At 35.8% G+C, this 25,137-nt stretch overlaps 1 protein-coding gene across 1 annotated transcript; it reads left to right on the top strand.

The window, feature by feature from the left end:
* The first annotated feature begins 21,842 nt into the window (after positions 1-21,842).
* Positions 21,843-24,205, top strand: LOC144331499 (putative ankyrin repeat domain-containing protein 20A2). Its single transcript, XM_077949057.1, has 2 exons — positions 21,843-22,079; positions 23,261-24,205. The coding sequence occupies exons 1-2, from the start codon at positions 21,843-21,845 to the stop codon at positions 24,152-24,154; spliced, it is 1,131 nt and encodes a 376-aa protein (XP_077805183.1). The 3' UTR covers positions 24,155-24,205.
* The last annotated feature ends 932 nt before the right edge of the window (positions 24,206-25,137 follow it).

Raw genomic sequence — 25,137 nt, 5'->3', positions numbered from 1 at the left:
AGCCACTGCACCTGACCTGCACAATTATTATAAAAAGGAATTAAGCCCACTTCCGTTGCAGAAAATTGACCACCTTTTCGTTTTTTTCTAGAAACATTCATATTGTAGAACATATTGTCGATCACCCAGATTTTCTATTTTTTCAGTTAAAATAGGATTGCTGCTTATTTCACATTATTTTCTGACATTATCGTTTCATTTATTCCTTTTATGGCTTTATTCAATTGGATAGATATAGAAATATAAGACTTTCCAAGTCAAATATCAAGGGAAAAAAAGAAAAGGAAAACAGATTAGGGAAAGCTATTCTGTGAAATAACCACCTGATTACAGTTACATATATCATATCAACTTCATAAAAATCTTACACAATGCATTTGTGTCAAGGTTCCCCAAGAGCATCCCCAGGTTTGGTGGTTCACTAGAAAGACTCACAGGACTAAGGAAATAGTCATACTCAGATCTTTACTTGATTACAAGAAAGGGGGCAAAGCAGAATTAGTAGAGGAAAAAGGTGCATGTGTCAAGTCTGGAGGAAACCAGGCACAAGCTTCCAGGAGTTCTCTCCTGTGGAGTTCCCAGGATCTGCTTCATTCTCCCAGGCTCACATTTTGACAACATTTGTGCAGTGATATCTAGCAGTACCAGAGTCTCATTAGAGACTAAGTACCCAAGTGTTTCTATAGAGGTTACTCTCCCTGACATGTACCCCAATTCCAGACTCCTAGAAGGAAAGCAGCTGTTCAGAGTAACCACACTGTTTCTGTAAACACTTTAGACACAGTGAGCCACTCTCCTTAGGGAATGGTGGAAACCCTTCTAGGCTCAAATGATTCTCCTGCCTCAGCCTCCCGAGTAGCTGAAATTAGAGGTGCCTGCCATCATGCCCTGCTAATTTTTGTATTTTTAGTAGAAAAGAGGTTTTGCCATGTTGACCAGACTGGTCTTGAATTCATTTCCTCTGGCTGATCTTGAACTCATGACCTCATGTGATCCCCCCACCTTTACCTCCAAAGTGTTGAGATTACAGGCATGAGCCACTGAGCCCAGTTGTGAATATCTTCTTAAAATCAGTAACTTTATTTCTTAGAGCAGTTTTAGGTTCACAGCAAAATTGAGAGGAAGGTACAGAGATTTCTCATATATTCCGTGCCTCCCACATGCATAGCCTCCCCCATGATTAGTATTTTCCACCAGAGTGGTACATTTGTTATGACTGATGAACTTACATTGAGACATTGTAATACATTCTAATCACTCAAAGTTCATAGTTTACATCAGGCTTCACTCTTGATGCTGTACATTCTGTGAACTTGGACAACTGTATAATGAATGATATGACATATATCAATTACTGTAATATTATCGACAGAACAGTTTCACTACCCTGAAAGTTCTCTATACTATGCTTGTTCATCTCTCACTTTCTCCCTAGCAACTCCTGGCAACCATTGATCTTTACTCTATCTTCACAGTTTTATTATTTTCAGAAGAGTACAGTGGATATCTTTTTGAATAGTTAAAAAATTAAAGCTCCATGGTAATTGAATGTAGTCATTTAAGATGTTCCTTGTCCTTTTTGTTTTCCTTTTGCTTCTTTATCACTGTAAGGAATGATATATGCTGATGAGATGTGCTTTGCATACTCAGAAAACATGATTTGTATAGATGTTTGGGACATAATAGAAAGGGTTGAGGGAAAGGACACCATGCCGTGCCACACGGCACAAACTGGAGTATCTTGCTGTATGATGTGGGTCCAGATAGACTCTCTAGCAATGGAAGGGGACAAGCGCAAGGGGTTGGACTTTATAAAAGTGGAATCACTAAGTCTGTCATACTTACCTTCGGTTGGAGTTAAGACCAGGCAGTGAATGCTATAGGTAAATACATGTGTTTCTCACTGATCCTCTTCCTTTGAGGGATGAGGTTGACAACAGCCTGTAGTATGATGACATGACTCATCTACAACTAGATTCTGTCATGAGGGATGGTAAGGGAGTTTTGCTTGATGTGAGGTGAAAAAGAATTTTCTTCTCCTACTTGGGAGAAGAGCAAGCATTGGAATATTCTAGTAGTAAAAGGGCATTGATAGTTTTCTTTCTATATATTTTTCACATCAGATAATACTGCCCAGCAGCCTGCCACACCTCCCCAGTGTTTCTTAAGCTTCTCTCTGAATGTGGATAAGCTCTTAAAGGAGTGATGTTTCCAGTGGTTCTTTCTGTGGGAGGTAAAATGGCAGGTGAATTTGGGCCTTGTTATACATAGGGCAGAACAAATAGCTACAACTAAGGAAACCACCCAGCACCTTCCCCAGAAGAGTATTAGCCAGAGTAACACACCGATCTCTCTTCAGCTCTTCTCCACTGGTGGCTGGAAGGTCTTTGCAAGGATTCTTGTTTCTGGTCTGATTCCTGTGTTTTGCTGGCTTCTGGTGATATAGGGTGTTTTATCCTAAACTGAACAGTTTGAACTGAAGAGCTAGAGAGGCTGTGTTGTGCTATAACAAAATAAGTGCAGTAGTTCCCCCTTAACTGTGGGAAATACATTCCAAGACTCCCAGTGGATGCATGGAACCACGAATAGTACTGAATCACAAACTGGTTTTTCCTATACGTACATATGGATGACAAAGTTTAATTTATAAATTAAATTAAATCTTATTGTGTCTGCAGATAAGGTGTGAGAATTGAATGTTGTCATCAGCAGGAAAGATTTTTGCTTGTTGGGGGAAAATCTCTCCACGCTTTGTCACAGAAGCCTTCTTTGTAGATGATTGTTGCTGTGGCGTGAAGGCAGAGAAAACCCTGTCAAGTATGTCTTTCCTCTCATATAGTGGATAAAGGGTACTACTGTATACTCTGTTTTAACGGCCTCTCATATTTTGGTCCAGAAATCATGCTCTTTGACACTGTTGACTCATCACACCTGTTCTGCTTACAATACCATTTTTACTCCCTCTCATGGGGTGTGGCTGGGATGACTTGTATACTGCAGGTTACATGTAGATACCAAATTTTATAAATTTATTCTTCTTTGCATCTAATAAATACAAAGGGGAGAGATCTTACTGCATTAATTACCTATCAATAGGTATAATTAATGTTAATTCTAATAAGGTCCCAGGCATGCTCCCAAAGGAATGCTTTATAACATAGCATCAGTCTTATGCTTTAAAAAAAGGAAACCAAAACAAAACAACAACAACAAAAACAGCATCTAAAGCATACACATTAGTGTGCACATTTTTTCATGAAGGTAGAGTCTTACTATGTTTCCCTAGCTGGTCTCAAATCTCTGGTTTCCTCAAGTGATCCTCCTGCCTCATCCTCCCACATAGTTTAGAGTACAGGCATGCGTTGTTGTGCACTCTTATCCTTTTAATATTCTGTACATTTATTATTGAATTAAAATGCATTTTTCCTTTTGCTTTAATAGATATTGGAAGTTCTGATGAATCTGCAGTCAGGTAGGATTTAATAGATGTAAACATTTATGTTAACTAAGGAAATAGAGATGGAAGAAACTAATATCTGTTGAGCGTTGTATTCTGGGCTAGACATCCTACTATGTTCTGTGCATTTATCATCTCATAAAGCCATCACAACATCTGTGTTCCTATAACCTACTATTTATTCAGTAAACAACTATGGATTAGTGCAGTCGATTGATTGCCTCATGATCCCATAGTTAACAAAGAAGCTGGCCCACAACTTGACCGTCAGCCTGTCTGCCTTCCAAATCCCTTCTCTTGCTCCTCAGCATAGATTGATAGACATCTGTGCAGCCATTGGATCAAGGTATAGGTCTGAATCAGTTTAATCAGATTCATTAATTCAATTAATGCCTAAATTAATGAGAGTTTAAATACCTTAAACTCTCATTGAAGGTTATTGTTAGAATGTGGTTAGTCCAAGAATCTGTCCGAATGAATTTTAAAATTTCCCTGGTAACCAGTATCTTCTTTTTACCATCAAAGTCTTTAGGGCAGAACCTACTTAGCTTTGGCCATAGGACTGGAAGTTTTACAAAAGTTGTTTTAAGTCATCACTATTCTTCCAGTTTAGGTAACAACATTTATGTCATCCATTAATTGAATTTTAAGCTCAGCTTCAGGACAGATAATTTGTGTGTGTAAATTACTGTCAGGCTCTGCCAATATATTGACTGTCACTATTTGTTATATAAAGCTCAAGGTCAGTTTTCATTGAATATTTTGTAGATTTAGACAGATGGAGGCAGAAATAGGTAACTAAAATCTCTTTTTAGAACAGAGGTCCTATTTTAATTTTATCAAGAATCATTATTTAATATATGGATCACTGACCTTTCCCCAGATTATGTCTTTTGTTTGAGGGGGAAGCTGGATATAAACTGGCAGTTATAAAAATTGTAAAGAAATCAACTTGCTCTTTTCATTGTGTGTTTTTGGTTTCAAGCATTTTCCATGAACTGCGTGTGGATTCATTGCCTACATTGGATGACAAAGACTTGAGTGTTGCTACTAAGGTAAAGTGGTGTCTTGTAAAATTAATTTTCTCACTCTGAATCTAGTTTTGCATAGTATTTACTTTTCAAGTTTAGCAGTGGTTTACCTGTCATTGTTTTATGGTGATAATGGAAAGGTGGTCAGAGAAAAACATACATATGGCTAGTTGATTCAAAAAATGTGTTTAACTTTGGTAACTAACAAAAATTGACAAGTACTGTGACCGGGTTGGAGCTTTGAACTGGAAAATAATAGTGACGGGAAAGTTGCATTAGTAAATGCTCCCCCAATAGAAGAAATATGAAATTTGGTTAAGGTTTATTTGGATAAATAGTAACACTTTGACTTTTAAATCATACAATTGTGACTTTCAGACTTTCATACTATTTATGCCTCTATAAATCTTCAGTGATCAAATGATTTGCAGTAATCATGGAGCCCCTCTGGTACCTTTTAGTTGTGAAAATGTCTAGCACATAGCATAGAGCTTTTTCTTCTTGGAAACTTATTATTGTGTTATCATATAGTTTCTAGGAGAAACTGTTTCTCTACCTATATTATTGATTCTATAGTGAGACTAAAATAATATTAAAAATTGTAGGAAAATTGCTGAGTGTGGTGGTGTGTACCTGTGGTCCCTCCTGCTTGGGAGTTTGAGGCAGGAAAATTGCTTGAGCCCAGGAGTTTGAGAACGGCCTGGGCAACATAACAAGACTGTATCTGATTTAAAAATATAAATTGTGTAATGTAGAAATTTAAATTTATGTTTTCAAGATTTGTATCGCAAAGGGATTTTTTTTGTGTTTTATGAGATGTCCATGAAGAGTTTATATAAAACATTTCATCTAATTTCATCTAATTGAATAACATGTATTTTGCTGCAAATAACCAGTTCTAGAAGCAGAGACTCTTAATACCAATATAGTAAGACTTTAACATCATAATTTTATCATCATAGTTTTTAAAAAATATTTACTTGGCTGCGTTCAGTGGCTCATGCCTGCAATCTTAGCACTTTGGGAGGCTGAGGTGGGTAGATCACCTGAGGTCAGGAGTTCAAGATCAGCCTGGCCAACGTGGTGAAACCTTGTCTCTAAATAAAAACACACAGAAAAATTAGCCGGGCATGATGGCACATGCCTGTGCTCCCAGCTGCTCAGGAGGCTGAGGCAGGAGAATCACTTGAACCCGGCAGGCAGAGGTTGCAGTGAAACAAGATCACACCATTGCACTCCAGCCTGGCTGACGGAGCTTGACTACATCTTTAAAAAATAAAATAAAATAAGATAAAATAAAATAAAATAACCACTCAAAGTCCTTATAAATAATCATTGGAAGCTCCTGCATACCATGAGCTACTGGACGTCAATGAACATACTTGTGTGTATCCTGGAGGGCCTAAAATACAGTCTTCTATGTAAGAAGCATTTTAATTATTGTTTTTTTTAGATGGGGTTTCATTCTGTCCGCCAGGCTGGAGGGCACTAGTGAGATCTTGGCTCACTTCGATCTCTCTTTCCTGGGCTCAGGTGATCCTCACACCTCAGTCATCCAAGTAGTTGAAATTATAGACCTATGTCATGATAGACCTGTGTCACCATGCTTGGCTGAGTTTTCAAGAGACAGGGTTTTGCCTTGTTGCCCAGGCTGGTCTTTAACCATTGGGCTCAAGTGTTCTGCCCGCCTCAGCCTCTCATAGTGCTGACGTTACGGATTGAGATGTTCAGCCTCAATATTTGTTTAGTCTGAATAAAGAGACAAGTGAATTTTTAAATAATAGAATGTTATAAGTAATATACCTAATGTATCTAATAATTGAATATTGTATTTAAAATATTGCTTACATTTGTGTTATTGTTAATATTTAAAGTTATGTAACTTTTGAAGTGTTATGTTGAGGAATTATGCCATAAATAACAAGGAAATAAATTAGAAATAGGTCATCAGTAGCAAAGAGGGTTACAATATATTTTCTAGTATGATTCAACTGGAATCTTAACATTGTGATTTTAGATTAACATTTCTTAAATGTTTTATTAGGCCCAACTCATGTTCTATTAAATATACCATTTTAAGCTATACATTACCCTTTAGAGTTCTGGTGACAAATTCTTTTTCTGGGTGGAAAGTTGATGGAAAGTTCCAGGTTTCTCTCTGTTATAATAATTTTCTTTCAGGTAGTGGTAGATGACCATATTTACCTATTTGAAAGTTTTAGAGTAATGAAGTCTATCACAGAAGTACTTACAAAAAACTTATTGGAGCATAAATATTAATTAGTATTATTAGGGATATGAAAGAACAAAAGGCTGTGTTACAGATTTCTTTCTCCAGGTACTTTATTGCACTTCATGTTGTTTCTTTTCTTTCTTCACTTAAGCTCATATTTCATTGATCAATTAGGCTTGTTTTTCATTTGTATCTCTCTTTACTCTCACATTTTAAATAGAAATTTTGGAGGAGTCAGGGTCTTGCTCTGTTTCCCAGGCTGGAGTGTAGTGGCATGATCTTGGCTCGCTACTGTCTCTAACTCTCAGGCTCAAGTGATCCTCCCACATCAGCCTCCTGAGCAGCTGGGATACAGGCACAGACCATCATGCCTGACTCCTTTTTGTACTTTTGTGTAGAGATGTGTTCTCATTTTGTTGCCCTGGCTGGTCTCAAACTCCTGAACTCAAGCAATCCACCCACCTTGGCCTTGCAAAGGGCTGGGATTACAGGTGTGAGCCACCATGTCTGGGCAACATTGAGGTTTATTTAAAGGAATTGATTAGGGCTGTGTGTGCTGGTGCACACTGGTTATCTCAACAGTGTGGGAGGCAGAAGTGGAAGGTTTGCTTGAGCCTAGGAGGTTGAGACCAGCCTGGGCAGTATAATGAGGCCTTGTCTCTACAAAACTACCAATAAATACATTAGCCTGGCATGATGGTATGCACCTGTAGTTCCAGCTATCAGGAAGTTGAGGTGGGAATATTGCCTGAGGTCGGAGGGTTGAGACCACAGTGAGCCATAATGATGCCACTGCATTCTAGCCCTGGGTTGACAGAATGAGATCCAGTTTCATAAAAAGAGAATGATAAGAATCTCTTGATGTAACTCATTATAATTTTTTAAATGGAAACTAATTCTTGATATTTCCTTAGAAGTGTGTCCCCGAGAAATTGTCACAGCCTTTACCTGGACCTTCCCATGAAAAAGGCAACAGAATAGTCAATGGGAAAGGAGAAGGTGAGAAGTGTATTTTATTTAAAAAGTCATTTGATGGAATGTTTCTTTTAAAACATGAGCACTAATATAGTCTACTAGCTAAAGAAAATGTCCTATTAACTATAATAAGTAAAGGAGAAGTCAAATGGTGATAAATTATGTCTCTAACCAAGGGTCAGCAGTTGATTCTATTGGGAGCACCACTAAAGGAGCTGAGTGTGAGTTCCATTTTAAGATACTCTAAGACCTGAGGCAACTCAGGAGAGAGGGAAGAGGAAATGAATAAAGAGAAAGAAAGAATGAAGAGGGCAGAGTGTACATGTAATACATAAAAAAACATATGCGGGCGTATGTAATGGAGGTTAGTAAAGTCAAATTGCTCTGTAGAGGAAGGAAGAACAGGGTGTTAGAAATAGGAAAGAAGATAAAGTAAGCTTCCAGTATGAAAATGTGTCAGCGAATTAGAGTAACATTTTCCTACTCTTGCTGTCATCCTCACTACTGGGGAGGCATTAAGGATTGAGGTACTTTACCACACAGACCTGTGGTTTATCTACCATAGATGAATATCACCGTAAATGGTCAGCCATGAATGGCTATAATTTAGTTTTATAGAAAATGGTGTAAATTCATGGGATAGTATCGTATAGGCCAAATTAACATCGTTGAAATGAACAGTGTTGGGTGATTTATGGAGAAGAAATTAAGTAGAGATGGTATTGCCTGATTAAAAGTTCATTAGAAACATTATGGCTTATAATGTAGTATTAAATTCAGGGACATAGTAGGGAAGAAATTGACGCTAGGCCAAACAGGGCAATTAGGGTAAACCAATATGCAAGCACATCAGTGTAGAAAAGGGCATTCAAATTGTCGTGAATTAGTTGAGGAGCTTCTGGAAAGTGCACATTCTGATTCAGCAGGTATGGGATTCTGTATTTCTCATGAGTACTCAGGTGATGTTGGTGCTGGTCCCTGGACATATCCCTGAATAGCAAGGGAATAGCCTTCCTTTAGAGAAATCTGGAAAAAGAACCATTGGAGAGCAATTTAAAAAATAACAGAATCCAGGGAAAGCATTAATTTCCTTTTATTTCTGAGCATGATTCTAGCCACAGGGGAAGGAGAATGAGATGAGAAGAGAGAATACAGGTGTACACTACTCCTGAACACAGATGACAACAGTGGTCGCAATGATCCATAAAAAGCAGCTAGGAAGGGAAGCATCAGGATGACAGATCTAAAAATCACTTTTTCAAAGGAAGAGGGATTGTGAAAGGACAAGGAGGGAGGAAAGAAAGACATTTGCTGTGTTCTTAGGAGTTAAAGCCAAGTAAATTTGAGATGAGTCACTTCCAGTTACCTTGGCGTATGGCCAGTCTCACAAGAGAGGTTATTGCTGTGGAGAGTACTGGAGGCAGGAGGGAGTGCTAGACTTGGGGTAAACTGCAGCAGCTCATTTCATTTCATAACTGTCAGGCCTCAGAGAGAGAAGTTTCACTGACATGAGCGAATAAGATGTGATTAAATTGCATATAGATGCTTTGGCTAATTTTTTTTTTTGAGACAGCCAGTTATTTGATATGATAGCTGTTTTGTAAATGTCCTTTACAGTGTAAGATAATATACCAAACTTAGTTAATTTTAGATGCAATCATATTATACAATTCATTCTGCGAATACCAAATTTCTCATTTTCAATAAATACTGCACTGATTTTGCAATATAACAGTGTATTCATATCCAGGAAGTCTGTGGTATTTCAGCGTTTTCTTTTTTGATAAATATTTTGATATTGGAAACTGATTCTACATAGTTTATTTGATGTGTTTTATGGACCACCTTGTATGAGTGGATCCAGGAGCTCTAATTCAAGGCCAAACGAGGGGATAGGAGAAATGTAGGTGCTGCAGTAGCCCATGTGGTCATGGGAAAAATGAATATTTTATTTAGCTGTGATTTCATAAGTGTGTATAACAGCTGATCAATTTAGAACACTCTTTGATGAGAGGTGAATTGCACGTTCACCTGAACTGTCATCTCAACTGTGTATTTCCTCAGCGACAGGACATGGGGAATTTATCTGTGGTGTGCTGGCAGCAATGCCTCTGATGTGTTGAGTGAAAATACTCTGTACCTTCACCCTCAGCCTTGACATTGATACTCTCAGGTTTGATTTCCTCATCTGTTTAATGGTCTCTTTACTCCTTATCAGCCCATGTGTTTACAGTGATATCCAGGCTTTTCTGTTTTAGGTATAGGCATTTGAAACATAATCTCACTATTGAAATGTAAACTGAGTTTTAGGAATCCTATATTCCTATTTTCCTCATTATATTTCTGTCATGTTGCTGTCCTAGGCAAGGAAAAGAAGAAGCCAAGCAGTACCCTCAAAACTTTAAGTAATTATTTTTATATTCAGGCATGAGAACTCAGCTTGATAGTAACACTGCCTGAATGTTTGGTTGGCCCTGTCATACTTACATATAATTGATGACATATCCCCTTTGCTTTGTAGGGCCTCCTGCACAACATCCTTCCTTGAAGGTAATTAATTATGCATATTTTTGAAGCACTAACTCCATGTTGTATAAAATATATATGATTTATGAATCATTTTCTTTTAAAACCCATTCAGCCTAGCACTAAAATGGAAGATCCTGCTGTGAAAGGGGCAGTACAAAGAAAGAAAGTACAGACCTTGAGAGCAGGTACGTTATCAATACAAATGGAATGCTGGAAATAAGTACATTAAATGATGGAAGTGCTCACATTATTCTCACCGCTAATTCTATTTGCTTAAAATTGAATGGTAGGCATTGACATAAATGTTATTGTTTGTATTCATATTTGAATAAAAACAAATTTAGAAGCCATAAAAATATTTTTAAAATGTAAACTTTGACTCAGATGTTTCTCTTTTAATATTTTGTATAGCATAAAGTTTTCAATATAAAATTTTTGTACTTGTCAGGGATTCAAAGCAGTGAAATTTGAGACTCTTAAGATATTTCCAGTGAGTTATGTGCTAGTTGGAGTTCTGATCTTTACCTAGAGGAAGGCTTTACTTATTAACGTGTCAGTTTCTGTGTTAACTTTAGAGGCTTGCTGCTAGTGTTATTACACTGATGATCTGAAGCCAATCAGATGTTCCAATGAGCAGACTGTGCATGTAGGTGTATGCATACGTGTGTGTATGTGTGAGTTTGTGACGTCTTTGATTATTAAAAATGAGGAAAGTAACGATTCATTTATAACTGGTAGACAGTCTTTTAAAAGGGTTATTTTTAGACTTTTTGGTGTTAAGGTTTTTAAAACATGATTGCATAGAGGCTACCGACATCGTAAATTGGTTTTCATTTCAAAGCCCTTTTAAAATCTTTAACTATATTGTGATGCTCAGAAGTAATATGCAGAATGTTTTATTTGTGTCCTAAAATGGTACATGAGTGGTTCTACACTTTACATACTTTTCTGCCACCTTCTTTGGTGTATCATATTTTCCAGATGCATCCATATTGATATGATTATCTCTGGTTTAACTCATTTTACACTTTTCATTGTATTCCCTTTTTCCACTTTACCACTTTCAGTTAGACTCCCCTGTTGCTGATAAATGAAGAAAGAAAGAAAAATAGAAATAATGTCAGATTAAAAGGGCTTTTTAAAATCAGTTTGTATCTATTAATATTTACTATATGAAAGTTTAAAGCTGAAAAGTTCAGAATACAAGCATGCACCACCATATTTTATACATGCAGTTAGAACTATGACTCGTGAGCCTTTAGCCTATGAAGTTAGGACAATTCATTTCTCTGAGGAAGAATGCTGCACTGTTCTCAGAAAAGAAAATTGAAAATAGAAAGTGGCATTGTCTTATTTGACCTCGTGGACATCCTTGAATGAATCTGAAACTCCAGGGTCTCTCAGATCAAAATTCAGAAATAATGTTTTGATCAATATATATAGTTTATGTAAGTTCAGTTATCATGAACCCTTGATGGCCAACTGACCTTTCAAGTTTCACTTCTGCATTTTTTGCTCTTTTCCTTGACTTGTCTTAAAAGCTAAAATTCAACAGTTTTATTGATACAGAAACCGGGAATATAACTTTCAAAATATATTTCTGTCCTATCTCACAGCGTTGTGTACTCTTCAGATCTCGTGTGAACATAGACTTATTTTCATAATGGAAAAATTAGGTCTTTTGTTTGTGTTTTTGAGACAAAGTCTTGCTCTATCACCAAGGCTGGAGTGCAGTGGCTCAGTCTTGGCTCATTACAACCTCTGCCTCTTGGGTTCAAGCAATTCTCCTGCCTCAGCCCCTCAATTAGCTGCTATTACATCCACGTGCTACCACACCCTGCTAATTTTTCTATTTTAGCAGAGATGGTGTTTCTCCATGTTGGCCAGGCTGCTCTCAAACTCCTGACCTCAGGTGATCTGCCCACCTCAGCTTTCCAATGTGCTGGGATTATAGGCGGGATCCACTGTGTTGGCTACAGATAAGATTGTTAAGGCTATTGTATTTTAGATAAATCTTTGGTCTATATTTAAGGCTTCACATGTGAATTCTGAAGGTATTCATGCGTTGAGGGAAGATCATCTTGGTTAAATGAAGGCAGTTTTTAATTTAATGTATACTCATTATAATGGTTTTGAAGTTTTTGTCTCTAGTACACAGAAACACACAATAATGTCATGTGTTTATTCTCAAACTTAGTTATTCAAATATTTTCTTATCACTGAAGAATCTTAATTATTAATAAACAAATTTCTCATGGAAAACAACATATATAATAGAGATAGTTGAGTGATTCAAAGTAAATTGTAGTAAATCACAGAAGCTTAAAACAAGTTAAATAAACTTGTTTGAGTTAATAGCAATTACAGGACTTGTAAAATACATTAGACCATGAGGGAGTAGTGTGTTTGTGGGGTAGATGACAACATGGCAGTGCTTCAGGGAAGAAAGAATTTTTACACTTTATTACAATTTGTATTACTATTTACATTCTAATAAATAAAAATATAATTTTCAGATATTTTAGATTATGTTTCTACTAGTTGAATCATCAATAGTAAGACTTCAAAGATTTGGGAAGTTGTGAGTTGATGATAAATGTCTATCACCATCAGTGATGAAAAATCAGACAGCAACTACAGACTTTGGACACACGAACTTCATAGTTAAAGAAAGGATTAATATTGGAGCTGTGTTACTATCAGGGAATTATATTCTTCATTACCTGTGTGAGTCGCAGCTATTAGAGTAGGAAGAGAACAAAGAAGGGAAGGAAGCATAAAACATGTTATTCTCGATTCCCTTGGCTGGCTTCATGCTCCCATAGTTCTGACTTTTCAGAAGTCATTTTGTGGCCAAAAGTACTTTGTGTTTCCTCCCCTTCTGCAGCCTACACCCAAACAGAATGCTTCTTAGCAAGGCATTTGTATTCTTCCTTTAAGGAAAGCAACATACAAATAACCAAGAGAATAAGGAGAAAGAGTAATTTCATTGAGGTTAGTATTTAACATAAATTTGAGAGTGGGTACCATGATTATATTTAGAATTTTGGGGCTGGATTGGAAAAATTGGGGGCTGCTGCAGACGTCTACAGATTTCCTACTCAAGCACAGTGTGGCTTTGATTTATTTTTACATCTCTAGTTCTGCAATTATTAGTTACAACTGTATGCAATGTCACTAAAAATACCTTCCCAAACCAAATATTAAATAATGCCTATAGCTTTCTGTATTATAATGTTGATTTTCCCAATATTAATGGGAACCATCGAGCATTTGCCTTATGGTGTCTCCTCAGCTGTACTCACATGTTCCTTCACCTTGTCTTAATGGATAGTAATCCACTAGGAGTATGGGTGTTCAGAAGAGCTGTATCATTTAAAGATAACACAGGAGCATCAAATTTAGTTCTGCTAGAACACCAAGTCTATTGACTAACTGCGGCTAATATGGGGTCTACTTTACATACAAGTGAAATTCAGTGCTCTTAATCAGTCATATGATCATGTCAATAGTAATAAATTATGCAATGTATTTTCACCCCTATAGTTTTAATTTCTTTTTCCCCTTATGTCTAGAATTAACATTTTGTTTTACAAAACATGATGATAGTCTTCTAGAGTAGTGATGACAAGTTATAAATCCAAAGTTTCTTAACTATGCAAATGACTTGTTTGCTTCTATTTTCTCATGAGCTTGGTAAATCCAGGAAGCAGAACTTTTAAAAGAAAATCCCCAAATTTGGCTGGGCGCCGTGGCTTGTGGGTGTAATTCCAGCACTTTGGGAGTCTGAGGCAGGCAGATAACCTGAGGTTGGGAGTTTGAGACCAGCCTGACCAACATAGAGAAACCCATCTCTACTAAAAACACAAAATTAGCTGGGCATGATGGCACATGCCTGTAATTCCAGCTACTTGGGAGGCTGAGGCAGGAGAATCTCTTGAACCTGGGAGGCAGAGGTTGCAGTGAGCTGAGATAGCACCACTGCACTCCAGCCTGGACAGCAAGAGTGAAACTCCATCTCAAACAACAACAACAACAACAACAACAACCACAAAACCCAAATGCATTTCCTGTGCACGGTAAAACTGAAACAGAAAAAGTGTAAAGTAAATAGAAGTAACTGAAACAGTTTATGTAGATTAATTTACTTCTCATTTGATAAAGTTTGTAAAGTAATGAGCAGAGTTGTATTGCTCCAGGGACCCAGATATATACATTTGTTCATGCAGTAAAAATCTATTCTTATAATGACCACTGATACTTATATCCTAAATATTTCTGAAAACATCTCAGGCCTGCATCATCTTTGCAACATTGCCTTATGTTTTATCTTTGTTCATTTGTTTATGTGTCTCAGAATTTTATGCTCCTCACAGTATTTAGAGTTAATTATCTCTAATGCAAATAGATCCGTGAACCACTCCTGAATACCTAATGTCCAAGCATCTTAAAGGTATATAAGGATATCAGAAACTGACTTCTGGGTTGGGCACGGTGGCTCATGTCTGTAATCCCAGCACTTTGGGAGGCTGAAGCAGGTGGATCATTTGAGGTCAGGAGTTCAAGATGATCCTGGTCAAACAGGTAAAACCCCATCTCTAAAAAAAATACAAAAATTAGCAGGCGGTAGTGGCATGCACCTGTAATCTCAGCTACTTGGGAGGCTAAGGCAGGAGAACTGCTTGAACCTGGGAGGCCGGGTTGCAGTGAGCCAAGATCATTCCATTGCACTCCAGTCTGGGAGACAGAGTAAGACCTTGTCTCAAAAAAAAGAAGAAAAAAAGAAAACTGATTTCTGCCCAAATCTTCATCCATAGCCCGTTCCCCATCTGCCTTTTTCTCTGGAATTACTGAGCAGCTGGCAATGGCCCCCTCACCATTCCTCTTTTGCAGAGAAATACATACACTCTTGGAGGCTTCTCTCCCTCTCTCATTGCTTCCTGGCATGTGCTCACCCTTTCCTGCCCTCTGCCTCACTTAATCTGGCTAACCTCACTCTCTAAGTCGCAGCTCATGCATGATCTTTAGGAAAGCCATCGCTGACAGCTTTTGTTTTCCTTCCTTATACCCCAGTGCTTAACACATAGCAGGAACTCAATAACTAATTATTTAGTAAAGTTAAGACTGTTTATACAAAGATGATTCAAAAGATTGTCCTCTACAATCTAGCAGCAAAGGGGATCAACAAGTAAAGACATGATGTGCAGTTCAGGTGGTAAAGTGACACTGGAAAAATTGCCAAAGTACTAAGGGAGGCCCATGAAGCAGACACGTGTGTGTGGAGAAAGACAGCTAGAATGAAGGAAGACTTCACACAGCATTCTGAGCCTTTTTTCTTTTTCTTTTTCTGTTGTTGGAGACAAGTTCTTACTCTGTGCCCCAGGGTGGAGTGCAATGACGTGATCGAGACTCACTACAACCTCAAACTCCTGGGCTCAAGGGATCTTCTCACCTGAACTTCTTGAGTAGCTGGGATTGCAGGCACATATCAACATACCTGTCTAATTTTTTGTAGAGTCAATGTTATCTATGGTTCCCAGGCTGGCCTTAAAACTCTTGGCCTTGAGCAATTCTCCCATTGTGGCCTTCCAAAGTGCTGGGATTACAGATGTGAGCTATTATGGCCAGCCTACATTCTGAGTCTTAAAAGATGAAAATAAATTTTTCAGAATAGTAGGGGAAAACATTTGTGATGTAAAAAATGGGGTGAACACTAATTAAGGTATAAACAATGACAATTTTGCAAATTATTAGTAACTGCCAACTCAATGAGTGTGTTGTAAAAAGATACTGTTATGAATTATAGTAAAGTGTTACATTGTATATTTTGACTGCATTTCAAAATTTGTTTTGTTTGCAACAGCTTTGTTTATTTATATTGGGTGGAACAATTTGTAAGTGACCCTGAGATTTTGTATGGCTTGAACCTGGTGATACCTAGTGTCTCCCCAAGTGGTTTGTTGAAGTTTTGGATAATGAGAAGTATTTCTTAAAGAAGTAAATATTTCAGTAAACATTAAGCTTCATTTAAACTCTCAAAATATATAATACAAAGAAATTTTATTCTCTATTTTTATAAAGATTATAATCTTTATCTAACTGTTATTAGTTCATTTGAACTAAACCAATGAATTTGTCAACAGAAAAAGCCTTACTAGTGGCTTCAGAGGAGGAGCAAGAAAGGCATGAAAGAAGCGAAAAGAAGCAACCACAGGTATATAAAAATTTAAGTTTCTTGTTTAACATTGTTTTCTTTTTTTTTTTTTTTTTTTGCTTTAGTAAGAAAGCATAGACCAAATGACATGACCTTTTAGAATATACCTTTAGAATCAAATGGATCATAATTTTATATTCAATTTTTAAAACATTTTAACCTGTTACAAAACCTAAGATATTCTTACTATCTCTAGTAATTCATAGTTGTCTTTATCCTTGGAATTGAGGCAAGAAATCTTCTTTTATTTTTATAACCTTACTCTTAATACAGAAGGTAACATGAAATATTGAGTCATATTACTAAGGAATAGAAATTATGAACAATTTAACCATGATGGCCATTGAGCTAAACTAGTGCTAAAGGAGTCATCATTGCCAGCGGTTCAAATGTTGCAGTTTTATATTGCTGGTCATCAGTGTCGAGTTTAAAGATGTATTCTGTTTTGTGGTCACCAGTTGACTTCAGTGTCTGTGTTCAGGAAGTGAATGGGGTCATAAAAGTCAACCCAGTTGCCTATTAAGAGAATCCTACCTTGCAGAATGGGACTTTTGGTGTCAGGGTACAAATGATAACTTTATTTCAACATAAATACATAGTAAATATTCCTACAATTTAAAAAATCCATCCACTATCACTAGTGGAACTTAAAATATATTAGAAGTGGATATAAGCAGAAAATCTATCTAGATACATAACACTATCATAGTATATCATTTGAATTGGAATTTAAAATTTTGCTTCTCTTTCTTAGTGGTGTTCAGTTTGGCTCTTAATAATTGAGTGTTTGCCTAGTCTCTAGTTACTCTTCAGAAATATATGTGCACTGTAGGGGCTCACTCTTTCTGGTATGCTGAGGTAAAATCTTTGTAAGAGAGGAATCTTTTATAATACTACCTATCTTTGAATTCATTTCTGGTAGATTTAACACATAATGAATTAAGTTCAGTCCAAACAAACACAGAGAGTTCAGCTTGCCAGTTCATGTTTCTCTCCTATGTTAAGCCAAGGCAAATTATTTTTCACATTTTAGTTACAATCCCATCATATAAGAGTAGCGACACATAGATTAAGTATCAGTTAAATTTTAATTATTTTCTAACATTTCTTTGTTTGTACTTGATTAAAGCCAATTTTAAAACATGCACTCCAACAGAAAAGACAGTAACTGAGAAACAAAACAAGCAAATTTGTTTTCCATTTTGCACCTTCCAAAAAAAAGGTCTCAAGAACCAGAACTGGGTGAGAATTGTGATAACGGGAATCTATCTGTATATTCAGGACTTTCTTTAAGATTCATTACAAACAAGTTCAAGCTGAATATTGGTGAAAGTTTTGAAAACTCCAAAAGTATTGCTTCCCCTGAGGCAGAGCTTCTACATAGTAACTCTAAAGAGGGATGAACAAAAAAGGAGTGCCCTCTGATCTGATGAGTCGTGTCCATGATTGTGAGGAGGAAGATGCATCTGGAGGGTCTAACTCTATGGCATTCCAGGCAGCACCTGAACAGAGGAGGCCCATGGCAAATGTCTTTCATTCCATTCCCACTCCAGGTCCCTGAAATATACTTAGCAGTCATCTTCTAAGCTTCATTTAAATGAAAATAAATCAGACTATAAAAATGATAACAAACCAGACACATAGTTTGTTTCTAACACAGATGAAGAAAAAAATTTTAATGATACAGACACCAAAAAATTAAGGAACCTAGTAATTATGATTGAAATGAAAGATGATTAAGAGTATGACATGCAAATAGCAAAAAATATAAACCCGAATATCACTCTTTGGAAATTAGACATTAGGTATTGGCCTCCGTCTAGAGATCCTGAAAGTCTTTTTGATTTGTGGTTTACCCACCCCAAAGAAATGAAGCATATGATTCAGATAGAAAGCTACAGTATTTCTGCTGCTACAGATACTTCTAAAAACAGAAAACCAATATAGTGCTTATTCCAGAAGTCACCATATGACAATCCCAGTGCTAACAACTACAAAAGCAGGAATCTTGAATTATAAAATGTGAGTTATTCTCTGCCACATAGTGAAAAAACATCAAAAATATAGCTAGGAGACTTACAGCAAGATATTCCAAGGTTTAAGAATGAGATGGGCATGTTACAAGCAGAGTTCCTGGCTTTGGAGAAAGAGAAACTCCAACTTCAAAAAGACAGAGGTTTACTTGCTGCTTCTCTTTTTTCTCTTTATCAATTATTTGATGTAGTCAAATTTTCTATTCAAGAAAATCTCATGCGTACAGTTACAGCGGGGTTATCTAAATGTGTAATTATGTGTCAAAGTAGATTAGTTCTGCTATCTAAATAACGCTTCTGGAGAATGTTCTCATAATGTTTGTTCATTAATCAACCTAAGTCTCACTCTCAGTCTTCCAAGTGGCATATGGGCTGGGAAACTAATTCAGCCATATACCAAGAGACCTTCTGAACCAGAGAAACATAAAGAAATTGCTAAAGAAATAAGCTCTAGATTCTAGATTCTTTTTTCTGTATTCATTTAGAGATGAGTTACATTTATTTATTAATAGAATGGGAATACAATGGGAGGGAAGCAATGACTGAGATGAGCCACAAAAACACATCTCGCCTTGAGAGTTGCAATGAATATTCCCAGCCAAATGAGTCTGTTTAATGTGTTTACATGTATGCAAGTTTATCTGCTTAGCTCAAACTGTTTGAACTTATAGTCCCATCATGGTTATTTCAAATACTTTTGAAAACAGATATATACTTCCACATATTTTAAAAAATCACCAGTTTCCAATTTTTCTGCTGAATCAGACCTTATGTTGTTTAATAAAGTATAGTAAGTTTTGGCATGTATGATTTTGATCATATAAGGAGCATCATTTATCAGCCAAAAATTTAACCTTTGACTCTTTAGGAGGAAGTTGAGTTCTGTACATTGTGTTCTAAAGATAGAGATTTTCTTCTTTCAAAGTAAAAGCACATGAGGCTTTTTGCACCCTCTGAGGCATTAAATTGCTTTGCTCAAGTTAGACTTTTAATATATCTGACTAATTTGATAAATTGATCTTTTATGTAATTCAGCAATATAGAGTTCTATCATGTTATTTGGTGCCATGAAATGCTAGTGAATGCCACCTTAGGAGATGTGGATGAAACATTTAATAGGTCTTGGTTGGTTTGACTCCCATTATCAGTAGATAACGGGGCTAAAGTTGGTAACTGGAACATATACATTCCACCTATCAACTTTTGTGGTAATTGAATGTGAAATCTGGGAAGCATCGCATTTTCCAGAATTCTGCACTAGAAACTCAGCAGTTTCACTCTGCTTCTTGTGTTATGGCAAACTTTGGTTCCCATCCTTCAGGGAGCACGTTTACTTTTTTGATATCCCAGGATTCAAATGGAAAAAAAAAAAAAAGAGAGAGAGAGAGATAAAAGGCAGTGGGGAAAAGAATAGCTTAGTGCAGAAAAGGGAAACTTCTTTACTGTTCCTGAAGCCCCACAAGGTCACATCCTCTTCATCTGGCTATTTCATGTAAAATCCAGGTGGTAAAGACAGAAGACATATGTTACGCCTGTGTCTTTTTATTTCTCTGTTTCTGCCAGTCAGATAGCATAAAAATTTATATCAGGCAGCAAAGAGTGGATGGGAATAAAAGCACAAAATGGAAAAGAGTCCTTTTTGAAATTTTGTAAAATTCTTCTGTTCACTCAAACAGAAATAAGCAGACTCGGCAAAAATTTCAATGGTAAAATGATGAGTACCTTATAATTATAATCATTATGTACAATGGTAAAATTAAAGTAAACACAAAATACTTTTATGATAAAAATGGTGACATTTAACCTGAATCAAGTGAAAAAATCAGGGAAAAAGTTCTTTTTATTGAATAAAATAATAACAATTATTATTCATATTACTTTTATTAAAGGTCAAAGAAGGAAATAATACAAACAAAAGTGAAAAAATACCAGTATCAGAAAATCTATGTGATCGCACAGCTGCTGCTGACAGATTACCCCAACAAAGAAAGACTGGGGAAATGCATCCTCAGCAGTTTCCCAAGAAGCTGAAGGAAGAGCGTGATAGGTAAGCCTAGAGCACGGATTTTTTTTTTTCTTTTTCTTTTTCTTTTTTTGATGGAGTTTCTCTCTTCTTTCCCAAGCTGGAGTACAATGGTGTGATCTCGGCTCACTGCAACCTCTGCTTCCCAAGTTCAAGCAATTCTGCTGCCTCAGCCTCCCTAGTAGCTGGGATTACAGGCATGTGCCTCCATGCCTGGCTAATTTTTTGTATTTTTAGTAGAAATGGGGTTTCACCCTGTTAGCCAGGCTGGTCTCGAACTCCTGACCTCAGATGTTCTGCCCACCTCGGCCTCCCAAAATGCTGGGTTTACAGGAGTGAGCCACCCTGCCTGGCTGCCTATAGCAGTATTTAACAGGAGGTAATTGTCATTGTGCTATACACTAATGCAAATTTGGACTAATATTCCTTATGATTAACAAGTTTTATATTTTTACCAGGGATATTTAGTCCTGCCTGGTAATCAGAAAAATGCAAATTAACATAAAATAAGATATATTTTTAAAAGTCATGCTGATATTTAAAAAGTAATTACCAATGTTGGCGTATGTGAGGAAAAATGCATTCTCGTACACCGTTGGTATATGAAATTGGTAAATTATTTCCAAAGAGCAACTTAGTGCTTTGTATCAAAAATTCAAATAACCCGACATCCCTTTAACTCAACAACTCCATTTCTGGGACTAGATTTCACAGGAAAACATAACTTGTGTAAACATACACACACTTATTAAGGATATTAATTATATATTACACATAATGAACAATAGGTTAATAAATATATAAAATCTATGTAATAACAAGGTGAATTGAAAGTACTTAGAAAGTAATATAAAAAATATGGGGTAACAGATGTTAGACTCTTTAGCCTAGTTTTGGCTGACAGTCATCTGCAGATATAGTTTGTGTGAGGGACAGCTGAAGGTTCCATCTTACTCTGTCAATCATTTGGAGAGGTACCTGCAATATTTCATAAAGATGAAACTTTATTTCTAGTGAACTTAGACACTTGTCAATAAATAGTAACTTTAAAAATGTAGTTGATCGTAAACAATCTTTTCTAATAATGGAGTAATTATGATTGTGTGATTTGAAAAGGTAATTTTGAACATGTAACTTTACTGAATAATCTCCAGTATCCTTTTTTATAATATATACTAGAGTGACTAGTAACAGAAACTATAGCGGAATATCCTTTCCTTACTACTTTTCAAGTATATGCATTCTTTGGAAGATGTTGAAGTGAGAAATTAAATATCTGAGAGCTGCAAAGGAAAAATAATCCAGAACATGGAAGTTTTATTAGGATGATAAACAACATCTGCAGAGATGAGCTCTTTATTTTTTAACAAAATGCATTTTAAGAGAAATGTCTTTATCTGCAGATGCACCTTCAAACAGGAAAATGAAGAAAAAATAAATGTTAATATGCTGTACAAAAAAAATAGAGAAGAATTAGAAAGGAAAGAGAAACAACATAAGAAAGAAGCTGAAGCAAAACAACCTGAACCGACTGTTCAGTCACTAGAGATGAAACCAAAAACTGCAAGAAGTACTCCAAATCAGGTAAATCAATCTTTGGTAAAAATTCTATATTTTAAGCATTATTTATCAATTTTACCTATAATATCCACTTGATTTAATATATACTATAATAGGTCTAAAACAAATCAGAAATGTTATCTCACTTTTAAAAATGAATGATGACACTTACAGGTACAATTATTAATATTTATTATAAGTCTTGGCATCCACATAGGATATTATTTTATTACCAAGTGCTTTTGCAAACAATAACATGCCATAATGTATACTTAGTGATAACCTATTGATAAAAATGTTGTTCCCAGGAAAATTGTTCCTTGTACTTCCCTATTTCATATTGATTACTGTACCTAAAATAAAATAAAGAAGAAACAGAAATTATTGCAATCACAAATAATCTCATGATATCCTAAGAAGAGCTCTATAAATTTTATCTTATTTACCGTTGGTGTTTTAAAATAAAAGTTTTATTTTGTATTGATATAATTACACCACAGAAGTAACTGTGATCTGTTGGAGAACTAGAAATAGACTCACAAGTCCTGGGGAAAATCCTGTAGCTTGCTTATATTTTTAACCTTTCTTTTTCAAAATTATAGTAACTAGAGGAGTTCATCAATGAATGTATATAGGAGTGACTAGTATAATGTCTAGATTTATGATTTAGTAAATGCAATTCTTATAACTGACTATAGAAGTGCTAAAAGAGTCAAATTGCAATAGAATATTATCTGGGAAACAGAACTGTAATAACTTTGGGAAATTTTATCTGTCCAAATACGTGTGAACTAAGGTTCTTACTATAGGGTGGTGTAAGGGTTAGATATCAAAGTGTAAATGCATTTTTTGGTATATTTTAATTTAGTCAAATTTGTTAATGCTTTAATTTATGTTTTTGGGTTTGTTGTAATTCAGGCAAAGGCTTTTCCAATTCTGATATTCTTACAAATTCTCTGGTGTGCATGTGTGCGTGTGTGTGTGTTTACTTTTATGAACTCATTGACTTTAAATAAATTTCTGAACTTTTTGGAATTTATGCTCTACAAGGTTCAAAGTTTTGCTTCAACTTTTTCTCCTGTTGGATATCCACTGACAGTAAACTTTTTAGTGTATGGATGTGCAGGTTATTCTTTAGCTTCAGAGGTAATCATGATATGTTATTTTATGGAGTACTAGCTAAAACTTTCTTTTATTTTATTTAGGATTTTCATACTCATGAAGAAACGGAAGATCTGATGGATGAAAATTGCATTTTGAAGACAGATATTGCTATACTCAGGCAGGAAATACTCACAATGAAAAATGACAACTTGGAAAAAGAAAATGAATATCTTAAGGACATTAAAATTGTTAAAGAAAGAAATGCTGCCCTTGAAAAGAGTATAAAACTCAATGAGGAAATAACAAAAACAGCATTCCAGGATCAACAAGAGCTGAAAGATCTCAAAGCTGAGAATAAAAGGCTCAATTCCGAACTGCTGAAGAAAAAAGAAAGCAACACAGAAAGAAACCTAAAACTTACTTTACAGAACACACAAGACATTTCTGTGCAAGAAAAAATGAGTTCTGATATCTCCGAAGTTGAAGATAAGAATGAGTTTCTCACGGAACAACTTTCTAAAACGCAAATTAAATTCAATACCTTAAAAGATAAGTTCCCTAAGACAAGAGATACTCTCAGAACAAAGCCATTGGATTTAGAAACTCTACAAAACGACCTAAGCCAAACCCAGCAGCAAATAAAGGAAATGAAAGAGATGTATCAAAATGCAGAAGCTAAAGTGAGTAATTCCACTGGAGAGTGGAACTGTGTGGAAGAAAGGATATGTCAACTCCAGGGTGAAAATCTGTGGCTTGAACAGCAACTAGATGATGATCATCAGAAAGAGGATCATAAAGAGAGAGTAATTAATATCCAAAGAGGTTCTATTGAGAGTGGAAAGAAAGACCTCCTGCTCCAAGAGAAAAATAAGAAGCTAATGAATGACTATGATCATTTAAAAGAAAGTCTCTTTCGATATGAGAGAGAGAAAGCAGAAAGAGTAGTAAGTATCAAGGAAGAGAAATATTTTCAAACTTCTAGAAAGAAAATGTAAACATTTGGTTCTGGATACATGTTGAACCTAGTTGAATATAAAAATCAATAGATGAAAAGTGTGTTTACCATATTGTATAATTCCATTTACGTGAAGCATCCAAAAAAGAGAAACGTATAGGGACATAAAGTAGATTACTGTTTGCGAGGGGCTGGGGCTGGAAGCTGGTAATGACCGCTAAAGGGCGTGAGGGATCTTGCAGTGATGGAAATGCTCTAAAGTTGGATTGTAGAGATGGCTGCACAACTTAGTAAATGTACTAAAACTCGTTTAACTTAAGTTAAAACAGATTTAGTATGTAAATGATATTTCAACAAAGCTGTTTTAATAAGAAAACATAAAAGGCAAAATGTGTTTACTCCATCAGCTTAGAAACACACCTTGTTTCTAGGAAATAAAAGGTAGAGGTGAGAGATGATTTACTTTGAGAAAAGACATTGTGTCACCTGCAAAATTGTATTAGGCACAGAGTCATATTTTCAGGTAGATAGTCCTGTACTGGTTAAATAATAATTTTAATGTCTTTATGTTGCCACATGTTAAGACCATGATGAAGGTATAAATGGAAATGTTTACACCTGAAATGAGTCTTTTCAAATTACAATTTAATTAAGTGATTTTCTTTGACACTTAATTCTAGATTTCCCAGATGAACTGAAGTGCATTGCTGTGTCTTGTCATACCTTGCTTTAAGTAGCTTTTAATATATTTTAGTTGGTATAGCTTTGTTATTATTCATATTAACAAATCTGAAAATATGTCAAATTACATATTTTTATGACCACATAATGTTTTAAGGGCACCTACTTGTTATAAAATCATAATTTAGGATAAACGTGGTAAATTTTAGCAAAACCGTATTTGGTTTAGTCTTCCCACTGGAATTTATAGTTTACTTTGAATATTTTTATTAATAATTAACTCATAATTTTTATTTCAAAGCTCAATGACTATCATTTGAATATAACTTTGTCCAGTACAAA

Source organism: Macaca mulatta, chromosome 10 (assembly GCF_049350105.2).
Source record: "Macaca mulatta isolate MMU2019108-1 chromosome 10, T2T-MMU8v2.0, whole genome shotgun sequence".
Lineage (NCBI taxonomy): Eukaryota > Metazoa > Chordata > Mammalia > Primates > Cercopithecidae > Macaca > Macaca mulatta.
This window is presented reverse-complemented; position numbering and strand designations above follow the sequence as displayed.